Source organism: Ahaetulla prasina, chromosome 3, assembly GCF_028640845.1.
Source record: "Ahaetulla prasina isolate Xishuangbanna chromosome 3, ASM2864084v1, whole genome shotgun sequence".
Classification (NCBI taxonomy): Eukaryota; Metazoa; Chordata; class Lepidosauria; order Squamata; family Colubridae; genus Ahaetulla; species Ahaetulla prasina.
Genome location: NC_080541.1, coordinates 189,551,231 through 189,562,834, shown reverse-complemented (window position 1 = coordinate 189,562,834; position 11,604 = coordinate 189,551,231). Strand labels below are relative to the sequence as shown.

The 11,604-nt window shown below is 40.2% G+C and overlaps 1 protein-coding gene across 2 annotated transcripts in view; it reads right to left on the bottom strand.

Annotated features, from left to right (window-relative positions):
* Positions 1–786: 786 nt before the first annotated feature.
* The window catches only part of LOC131194758 (alpha-1,6-mannosyl-glycoprotein 4-beta-N-acetylglucosaminyltransferase-like), a 28,845-nt gene continuing 18,027 nt past the window's right edge, over positions 787–11,604 (bottom strand). The window contains exons 3-4 of one of the 2 annotated variants that reach the window (XM_058176135.1): positions 8,250–8,397; positions 787–2,886 (exon numbers count right to left, since the gene is read on the bottom strand). In XM_058176135.1, the coding sequence (XP_058032118.1) occupies positions 1,748–2,886; positions 8,250–8,397 (1,287 nt within the window). In that variant the 3' untranslated portion in view covers positions 787–1,747. The remainder of the gene's footprint in view (positions 2,887–8,249; positions 8,398–11,604) is intronic. The other variant, XM_058176134.1, reaches the window with a different exon arrangement.

Here is an 11,604-nt window from a genome sequence, read left to right as displayed (position 1 = left end):
CACCCATGCCCACCCAATGCCTGGTCACATTCTGTTAAGAAAAATATCTAAAATATTTCTTCAGCAGTGCTGATGTACAAAATATTGTTCCTATGGTTTTAGAAAAAAGATTGCACTTCTGTAAAAATTACTTCATCTGTGAAGTTAGTTACTCACTTGAATCACTTATTGTCCTGTCATTTGCAAGGCCGTGTTGCAAGGATGAAAACTACAGAAGTGACTCATTGGCCCTACTTACTCCTATAGATATATTTAAATCCTTATTGAAAACCCCGCATACAAACACAATCATTTTTCTTTATGTGGCTTCTCAGTTCAAGTATTAACAGTGATGGAGCTAGAACAAGCTATCTCTAAAGCCAAAGAGCCCATCCTTAAGTTAGATTTAGAAGTTAACCAGTGGTAGGATTCAAATAATTTAACAACCGGTTCTCTGCCCTAATGATTTCTTCCAACAACCAGTTCATCAAACTGCTCAGAAAGTTAACAACCGGTTCTCCTGAAGTGGTGCAAACTGGCTGAATCCCACCACTGAAGTTAACAGATCTAAAGTTACATATGCTTCAAAGAACTTTTATCACATCACTTTCATCTTTCTAAACTATCATTTAAAGATACTAAGCTTGAATAGCAGAAACACAGGAAGTTGTTTTTGAAACACAGTTGTTTCCCAATACTACCAGCCAGGGGTAAAATGCTCCAGATTCGGACCGGATCGGCGATAGCGGAGGGTGGTTCAGAGAACCGGTAGCAAAAATCCCTGCCTCCCCCACCCATGCCCACCCAATGCCTGGTCACCCGTTTCCTGCTTCTTTTAAAAAAATGCTTTTAAAAGGTATTAAAAAAGGCTCTATCACAGCTGAGCTGCACAATCAGAGCCTTTTTTTTACTTTTAAAAGCATTTTTTACAACTTATTCAGCTGAATAGGTTGCCAAAAAAAATGCTTTTAAAAGGTTAAAAAGGCTCTGACGATCCCAGCTACCCAGCTGAGCTGCCTGATCGTCAAGCCTTTTTTTAACATTTAAACGCATTTTTGGCAACCTATTCAGCCGAATAGTTTTTAAAAGTAAAAAAAAAAAAGATTGCACGTCACAGCTGATCACCTGTGCTGTTCTACTTACCCCATGCCTCCTTTTGGTGTGCACTGTGCGCGCACACCTTGCATTTGGTGCATGGTGCATAATGTGCATGCATTTGCGTAGCCAGCGAATTGGTAGTAAACCAGTTCAGATTTCACCACTGCTACCAGCTTAGCTTATTTCAGCTTCCTATCTCAGTGGTCCCCAACCTTTTTGGCACCAGGGACCAATTTTGTAGAAGAACTGGGAAGGGGGGGGGGAGATGGAGAACACAAACTAGATCTGACACAAGTGCAGTTTCACTTTCACCTGCTGCTCACTCCACCTATGCAGTCCGGTTCCTAACAAGCCATGGATTGGGTCCCATCTTACTGTTTTTTCATATAGAGCTACAAACCTCTCTTCTTGTGGGGAAAAAGAGATTGATACAAAATAATCCTGGAAACACTCAATTGGAAAAGGAGGGTTTCTGACAAGCAGGAGACAATGCAAGTTGTAGCCATCTTTTGAAGAACATTGTTAGTGGGCTCTTATGCTGTAAGATCACAAATATATCATCATTAGGACTGAGATTTTTTCCACTGCATCTTGGATTCTTGTATCCAGAAAGGATCTGTCTGCAAATAATGTTCTTATACTGTGAGAGATCCTGATCGTTCAAATGGAGTCAAGCTTTAGGCTTTATCCAGATGCTTATGTTACTTATGATCAAGGATTCAGTCTGAGAGTTAGTTACCAAAATGCGCACACAATCAGGGTCAGAGGTGGTACTATTCTCTAGGTTCTGCTTGTCAAAATTTCCTTTGACAAAGTGCCCAATGGTGATATAATTAGCACACCTTGTATGCAATTTATGAGTGCCCAATGCTACAAGCCCTTCATGGAGATAGGAATCTGGGTAATCCCGAGAGCCTGTATGGATTTGGATGCGGAAGATGGGGGCAGCCTGTTTAAAGATAAGTGTGAAGGAGCTGCCAGCAGAAGGGGCCTTACCCCAAAAGTAGCCTATCACACTACTGTAAGCCTTACTGGGTCTATAATTCTGAAACGTTCCAATATCGGTTATTATATCTGCTGGGGGATTGTCAGGGATCTTAGAGAAATCCTCTTCAAAGTCTTCATCTTTCAGTTTGTTTAGTGTGCCCTGGAAGGAGGAATAGTGACCGACATGCTGGAAAAGGGATTGCCTGAAACGAATTTCCTCCTTTTGTGTAAGCAGGAGACGGAAATGCACAAAAAGCCAATCACAAGGCATCTCTTGGTAAAAGAGCATGAGGAATCGAGCAAGCCGGGGGATGTCAGTAGAATGGTAGAGCTTGGCAATGTAACCAAGTTTGGAAAATTCCAGAGTGACCCAAGTGGTGCTCTCCTGGGATGCTAGGTTTCTTTTGATTACTGTGAGGAAGTGTTTGGTGCAACGGACATCATCCTCAATCATGAGGTAGTAGGTGGAGAGGTTGGATGCGAAGTTCATGAGGTAAGCATAATCAACGTTCTGTTTTGATCGAAACCGCACCCGTTCCTCAGGATCATTAAAATTCCTTTTTAGGCCTTCCAAGGGAGGGTAATACTCAAGAGGTGTGTGGATAACTACGAGGTTTCTCTGATGGAGCTGTTCAGGAAACCTTATGGCAATTTCCAACGCCATTTGAGAATTCCACCTACGGTTTGGGTCCGTTAAATGTACCACCACCACCATTTCCTTCAGCTCTTCTTCAGAAGATTGTTCAAAGATGGATGTCAGGGTATCCAGGAGATAGTCCTCTCTCATCCGCTGGATAGAACAGAGTCCTAATGTCAGAAACTCTGAAAAGAAAAAATGTATGCACCTTTTAAGTTTGAACTCTGCTACCCAGGGTGTCAAGTCACATACCTATTTTTTCTATATATTTGCAGCCTTATGTAGCTGATATATGCACCAATCAACAAGAAACCCAGGGTACTAATTAAAAATGATTGTCACTAGGTTTAGAATAAACAAGTAATTTTCCAGTGATGGAAATTATTACAAGAGACAGTAACAACTCTAGTTTTAGGGATTTTAAAATATTTAGACAAATTCCATGTCCAGGTGTAGAGGCAATAAATAGAAAAGGAGAGATGACTGCCTTCATGTATGTTTTCAAAAAAAGTTACTATCTTATGCAGCAGAGGTTTTATTATGTTCTGTGTTCTTATATCACTTTCATGCATTGCTAAATGAATGTAATTCTCTAAATCAGCTTTTCCAACACAACATGCTCATTATGGGACTGGAAATTGAACTCCTGTTATCTATACATGGAGCGTGATTGGAAAGCCTGGGCCACTTAACAGAAACAAGAATCCTGCAATGTAATAAATCTGTTAATTTTAAACATGTTAGGTCATACTTTGTTTTTATCTCCTTTAAATATTCCAAGAAAAAAATATAGCTACCTGGAACAGCAGTGCATTTACTTAAGATGCCTTGACAAATTTCACTGAGTTTACAATATGCAGCTATTGGTTTGTTGGCAAAGTCAAATCAGAAAAAAAGAGAAGGGAAAAATGGCTCTCCATGATAAAAGTACAATAAAGCAAGCAGAAGCATGGGGGAGGATGAAGCTGACCAAACACCAATAGCTGCATATTTCTTATTTCCATCAGCAGTGCAAGTGCAGTGCAGTGCAGTGCAGTGCATCATTTGTGATGACATCACAAATGACATCATTCGACAACATTTTGGTGTGGCACCAATTATAGAGATTAGAGAAGGCTGATACGGACATGTCCTGAGAGCAGCACCTTCCACCGTTGCCAAGACTGCCTACCAGGGGTAAAATGCTCCCGGTTCTGACCGGCTCGCCCGATCCGGTAGCGATGGTGACGGGTGGTTCGGAGTAGCAAAAATCCCTGACCCCGCCCCCTGGCCCTGCTGAGCCACACCATCATCAGAGGATTTTTTTTTTTTTACTTTTAAAAGCAATTTTTCTTCAGCCGAAAACATGCCTTTAAAAGTAAAAAAAAAACTTTGATGATCCTGCGGCTCAGCTGGGATCGTCAGAACCCTTTAAACTCTTTTTTTTTAAACAACCTTTTTAGCCGAAAAGGTAAAAAAAAAGGTTTTAAAAGATTCCTCTGGGGATCCCAGCTGAGTTCCTCATCACCAGAACCTTAAAAAACATGTTTTCTACAAGCTCTTCAGCTGAAGAGCTTGTAGAAAATCTCCTTTTTAAGAGGTTCTGGGCTGCCATAAGGCACTTACCTAATTACTGATGTAAAGCATGGCTTTCTCAGCCGGAAAGGAGCAGTTTCAGCAGGCAGGCAGATTCAGTTGCTAGCTAATCCATCTCCTCAGTCAACAACTTAATCTGCCTGCTTTGCTGGCTCAGGAACTCTGGGAACTGAAGTCCACAAACCTTTTTTTTTTAATTTGAATTTATATCCCGTCCTTCTCCGAAGACAAGGGCGGCTTACATTGTGTTAAGCAATAGTCTTCATCCATTTGTATATTATATACAAAGTCAACTTTTATTGCCCCCAACAATCTGGGTCCTCATTTTACCTACCTTATAAAGGATGGAAGGTTGAGTCAACCTTGGGCCTGGTGGGACTTGAACTTGCAGTAATTGCAAAGCAGCTGTGTTAATAACAGACTGCTTAGTCTGTTGAGCCACCAGAGGCCCTTAAAGTTACTAAGGTTGGAGACCCCTGATCTAAAAAATATAAATAAAATAAAATAATAAAATAAAATATTTGTGTAGCTTTCTGAGATTTGGTGTGTTTCTGTAATGTTTCACTCTAACTACACAAACACACAAAATCTCACAAAGCTGTATGTGGCATTTTGTGTGTGCGTGTATATGTATGTGTGTGAGTCAGTTGTGTTGTGTTGTGTTGTGTGTGTGAGTCAGTTGGTTTTTGAGCTTTTTGTGGCTGTGTGAGGTTCCTGCATGTTGCAGAGGCCATTTTGGGTGAACTGCAGCTGCTTTTACATTGTGTGTGAGTCAGTTGTGTTGTGTTGTGTTGTGTTGTGTGTGTGTGTGTGTAAAGTGTGAAAGTTGGTTTGTGAGCTTTTTGTGGCTGTGAGGTTCCTGCTTGTTGCAGGGGCCATTTTGGGTGAAGAGCAGCTGCTTTTACATTGTGTGTGAGTCAGTTGTGTTGTGTGTATGTAAAGTGTGAAAGTTGGTTTGTGGTACCTCTTATTGTTTTGTATACTTTGTTTATTATTTTTATTATTTGTTATTGGTCATGCCCACCCAGTCATCTGACCACCAAGCCACACCCACCAATTAAGCCACACCCACATAACTGGTAGGGAAAATTTTTAGATTTCACCCCTGCTGCCTACCAACAAGAAATTAATGGCCGGCAACCTCATAGGCACCCAAAGCGGAGATGACAAGACACCATATGCAAGGTACGGGCCTGAGCCCTGGAAACACAACTGACCGTGCAAAGTGGCTTTCAATAATCCGAAAAGGGAACTCTGCACTTGTGGGAATATGCTAGGAAGAAGAGGAAGAAGATCAGCAGTGCAGGTGGAAATGGCTCCATAAAGGCATATTTGGCCAGTTGCCCACAACATAGACACCCAATCCAGAAGTGCTGCTGATCCCTCTTAAATCAGACACTCTTCTTTTTATATTTCTTAGGCATTAGGGAAGATATAAAAGGCAGTTTGGTGGTCAAGGTACTAGGCTAGAAACCAGAGACTGTGGGTTCTAATCTTGCCTTAGGCACAAAGCCAGCTGGGTGACTTCGGGGCTACTTAATTTCTCTTAGCCCTATGAAGGAAACAATGGCAAACATTTCCAAAAGTATTGCCAAGAAAACTGCAGGGACTTGTCCAGGCAGACTTCAAGAGTCAAAACTGACTCAAAGGCATCACACATACCAAAAAAGGATACATAAAACGTTTAGTACAAGCCTATTCCTCTGCTTGCATCCTTTCCTCTCCTTAACTATAATCAAAAATTCTGATTGCTAAAGGAGAGAGGAGACAATACCGAATGAATTATTGAGCTGGAAATGAGACGCACCAGTCAACTACATCTTCTTGAGAATAAGAAGAGAGCATGAGCAATAGCAACGGCCTCATTCCTTCTCTACTTGGAAATAGGAATGAAGAAGAAAGATCTGCCATTATACATTCTACTCTACCAGCTTTATTACCCACCAGGTGGCAGCATGAGGGTACCACTGAGCAGAAAAAACTGCATAGTTGTCCTATCTATACAGATAATTTGGCATGAATATTATTGCTCCCTTTTGACCAAAGGTAGGAACAGAGCTTTATTTTGCTTTAAAAATCTTAGCCACCACAAAGGCCTGTTTGATATATTGATATATTGACCATCAATTGTGTTGTAAATGTTGTACCTTGATGAACGTATCTTTTCTTTTATGTACACTGAGAGCATATGCACCAAGACAAATTCCTTGTGTGTCCAATCACACTTGGCCAATAAAATTCTATTCTATTCTATTCTATTCTATTCTATTCTATTCTATTCTATTCTATTCTATTCTATTCTATTCTATTCTATTCTATTCTATTCTACTTTTTTATTTACTGAATCTGCACTACTATTAATCGTTTCATAGCTCCCATCACCAATCTCCTTCCACTTATGACTGTATGACTATAACTTGTTGCTGGCAATCCTTATAATTTATATTGATATATTGATCATCAATTGTGCTGTAAATGTTGTACCTTGATGAACGTATCTTTTCTTTTATGTACACTGAGAGCATATGCACCAAGACAAATTCCTTGTGTGTCCAATCACACTTGGCCAATAAAATTCTATTCTATTCTATTCTATTCTAAAATGAATTCTACTTATCTTTGGAGCTAGTCCTTGAAGTTACAACTTGTTGTGGTCCGCAAGCAGCCTGCAGAGCTAGCAGCGGAGTCAGACAGTGAGAAGGCTGGGGAGGACCATGGGCCAGTCCTGGACTGGGTTAGGCCCGAATGAGGGCTCTCCGTTGGAGGCAGAGATGGGGGCAGGACCATCTGGGAGTGATGTGCAGACTCTGGAGGCTCCAGAGGCGGACAGCAGAGAGGCAGAGGAGCAGGAGGAGCCTCCTCCTAGTGCATGCATGCGAAGAGCTGCCAGAAGGCAAGAGCAGCTAAAGCAAAAAGGATGACTTGGGAGTAAGGCCAGGAGATGATTGGCCCCTCCCATAAGGCTTAAAAGAGCAGCAATGGCTCTTGGGCTCTTTGTAGGAAAGCAACGTTGCTAAAAATTTTACTGAAAGTAAAAACGTTTCCTACAACGTTGCTTTGTAGGAAAGCAATGTTGCTAAAATATTTACTGAATCTGCACTACTATTAATCGTTTCATAGTTCCCATCACCAATCTCTTTCCACTTATGACTGTATGACTGTAACTTGTTGCTGGCAATCCTTATGATTTATATTGATATATTGACCATCAATTGTGTTGTAAATGTTGTACCTTGATGAACGTATCTTTTCTTTTATGTACACTGAGAGCATATGCACCAAGACAAATTCCTTGTGTGTCCAATCACACTTGGCCAATAAAATTCTATTCTATTCTATTCTATTCTATTCTATTCTATTCTATTCTATTCTATTCTATTCTATTCTATTCTATTCTATTCTAAAATTGTTTCTTGTCTCCTGTTTCTGAACTTCCTGGGGTTCTTGCCAAGAAAAGCCTATGGCAGGGTGCCAAAGAAGACAAAGGTTTGTGATAAGGCAGAAGGACTTTTTCTGAAGGACTTTGTTTTGGATTAATTTGGACTAAGCTGAGAATGAAGTAATTCTGTTCTAATAAAATATGTTTGTTTAGGACTGATTGTGTCTGGTAATAACTACTTGGGCCTATGTCACAACACAACTGTTGCACCACCACGATTGCAATTCAGGCTTTTGGTAACCAGCTTGCACTTACTATGGTTGCAGTGACATGATTACTATTTATAACCTTTCCAGCTGGCTTCCCATAAAGAAAGTCAACTGGAGAAGCAGAATTCGCTTAATGACTGGGTAATTTGCTTAGTATCCATGCTGATTCACTTAAATGCCTGTGGTAAAAATGATTATAAAATTGGGTCTGGTCATGTGATGTCTCCTTTTATGACTGCACTAATTTGCAATGGAAATTCTGGTCCCATTTGTGGTCATAAGTCATGAATTACCTGTATCTGATCTGCCTTTTGCTGATACTTACTTTTCTGGAGTGGAGGCAATCCAGCAAGGTGCTCATAAGAGATATTCAGCGTGTTGGCCGCATCGATAAACATTCGGAGGCTATAAACGGTCCAGTCAGTCTCAATATGGTGCAGACCCACTGTTTGAGCCCACTTCCGAACATCATTCTGTGCAGAAACAGACAATAATAGTAAACTTTCACCAAATCAGTGCAGTAGCTTTCTATGGCTATGAAATTATTTCAGTAAAGCAGGACTAAAACGCAAAAAGTGTATCTGAACTTCCAAAGTTTAATAAACCTTTTTTAAAAAAAAAAAGAAATGGAAACTCAGAATAATAGAATAACAGAGTTGAAAGGGATTTGGAGGTCTTCTAGTCAAACCTCCTGTTCAGGCAGGAAACCCTATACCATTTCAGACAAATGGTTGTCCAATCTCTTCTTAAAAGCTTCCAATGTTGGAACATCCACAACTTCTGGGAGCAAGTTGTTCCACAGATTAATTGTTCTAACAGTCAGGAAATTTCTTCTAGGTTGCTTCTTTCCTGGATTAGTTTCCATCCATTGCTTCCTTGTTCTGCCTTCGGGTGCTTTGGAAAAACGCTTGACTGCCTCTTCTTTGTGGCAACCCCTTTGTGGCAACAGACAGGAAGCACCAGGTGAAGCTAACAGAATCACATTGGGTACTTGTACATTTAGCACAGCCCGCCCCCCCAAGGGTGTGTGCTCTCTCCACTTCTCTCTATATACCAATGACTGCATCTCAAACAATCCACCTGTTAAACTACTGAAGTTTGCAGATGATACAATAGTGATTGGTCTCATTTGAAACAACGATGAATTCACATATAGATGGAAGGTTGAATAACTAGCCTCGTGGTGCGACCAGAACAATCTGAAACTGAACACACTCAAAACCGGAGAAATGGTGGTAGACTTTAGGAGAAACCCTTCCATACTTCCACCTCTTACAATATTAGACAACATAGTATCAACAATAGAGACCTTCAAATTTCTGGGTTCTACCATATCGCAAGATCTAAAATGGACAGCTAACATCAAAAACTTCATCAAAAAAGCACAACAAAGAATGTTCTTTCTGTGCCAACTCAAAAAGTCAAAAAAGCCCAAGGAGCTGCTGATACAATTCTACAGAGGAATGATTGAGTCTGTCATCTGCACCTCTATAACTGTCTGGTTTGGTTCTGCAACCCAAGAAGACAGACATAGACTTCAGTGGATAATTAGAACTGCAGAAAAAACAATTACTACCAACCTGCCTTCCATTAAGGACCTGTATACTGCACTAGTCAAAAAGAGGGCTGTGAAAATATTTACAGACCCCTCACATCCTGGACATAAACTGTTTCAACTCCTACCATCAAAACGACGCTATAGAGCACTGCACATCAGAACAAGTAGACATAAGAACAGTTTTTCCCCCGAAGGCCATCACTCTGCTAAACAAATAATTCCCTCAACACTGTCAAACTATTTACTAAATCTGCACTACTATTAATCTTCACTCATCGTTCCCATCACCCATCTCCTTCCACTTATGAATGTATGACTGCAACCTTGCTGCTGGTATCCTTAAGATTTATATTGACTGTTTCCCTATGATTATTATTAAGTGTTCTACCTTATGATTCTTTGATGAATGTATCTTTTTTTTTATGTACACCGAGAGTGTATGCACCAAGACAAATTCCGTGTGTGTCCAATCACACTTGGCCAATAAATAATTTTCTTTCTTTTTTTCTTTCTTTCTTTCTTTCTTTCTTTCTTTCTTTCTTTCTTTCTTTCTTTCTTTCTTTCTTTCTCTCTCTCTCTCTCTTTCCTTCCTTCCTTCCTTCCTTTCATATTGGAACACTGCTGAATGTCACTCCTAGTCCTTCTTTTCATTATTTATTTATTTATTTATTTATTATTTAAATTTATATACCGCCCTATCTCCCAAGGGACTCAGGGCGGTTCACAGGCATATAAAACATCAATATACAAAATTAAAATAATCTTTAAAAAACTTATTCCAATGCCCTATTATTAAAAATAAAAATATAAATATTAAAATCAATTTAAAACCCCTGTAAATTTAAAATCTAAGCCAGTCCTGCACAGATGAATAAATGTGTCTTGAGCTCGCGACGGAAGGTTCGAAGGTCCGGAAGTTGACGGAGTCCTGGGGGGAGCTCGTTCCAGAGGGCGGGAGCCCCCACAGAGAAGGCCCTTCCCCTGGGCGTCGCCAGACGACACTGCCTAGCTGACGGCACCCTGAGGAGTCCCTCTCTGTGAGGGACTCTGTGAGGTAAACTAGACATATGCAATTCCAGCAACCATTCTTTATATGTTTTAGTCTCCAGTCCTCTAACCAGCTTTGTTGTTCTTCTCTGCACTCTTTTCTAAAGTCTCAATATCATTTTTACATAGTGGCAACCAAAGCTGGATGCAATATTCCAAGTATGGTCTTACCAAGGCATTATAAAATGTTATTAACACTTTGTGTGATCTTGATTTTATTCCTCTGTTAATGCAGCCTAGGACCCCATTGGCTTTTTTGGCAGCTGCAGCATGCTGCTGGCTCACATTTAAGTGGTTGTTCACTGGGACTCCAAGATCCATCTCACAATTAGTACTATTGAGCCAGGAACCACCTATACTATACCTGTGCATTTGATTTTTATTGCCTAAATGTATCTCATCTGATTACAAATATCTGGAGAACAAGGTCATTGGCTGACTCTGAACATCAAGGACCAGACTTCTGTCTGCTGCTTCTGCTTTTTATTTGTGAGGTGGGGCTATATCTGGTGCTAATCAACATTTTCTGTGCATTCATTGCTGCCTGGGTTGAGGGAGAAAATAATGATCTAAAATAAAGCTAAAGGAGGACAGATCTTTATTAATTGAAGATTCCATGTTGGCATCTACCCATTTACCTTACAAATAAAACTACAGGACAATGTTTCCCTTCTTTTTGTGTATTCGCAATATCTGCAACTCCTGAAACGGTGAGTCAAGATTCACAGGATGTCATAGGCACCGTAATGATGCCTTTTGTTGCATTCTACAGGAGTGCTTCATTTTAGGTAAAGGAAATCTGCTTTCCATCCCATCGAATAGAGATAACTCTTCTTCCAACTCTATGCCAATAAAATATTAGTTTGGCAGCTATATAACAAAAAGTCTCCTTTATCAAGCAAGTCTGGTATCTGAAGTAAGAATACTCTTCTTAGAAACACATTTTAATTTTGAAGCAGAGGTCCTTACATATGCCACTACTTCACCCTCTGGTTTTAAAAACTCTTGCCATGGCAAGATTAAAAGTAGATGTGTTTTAGAATTTCATTCAATCATATTTTTAAGGATTCCAACT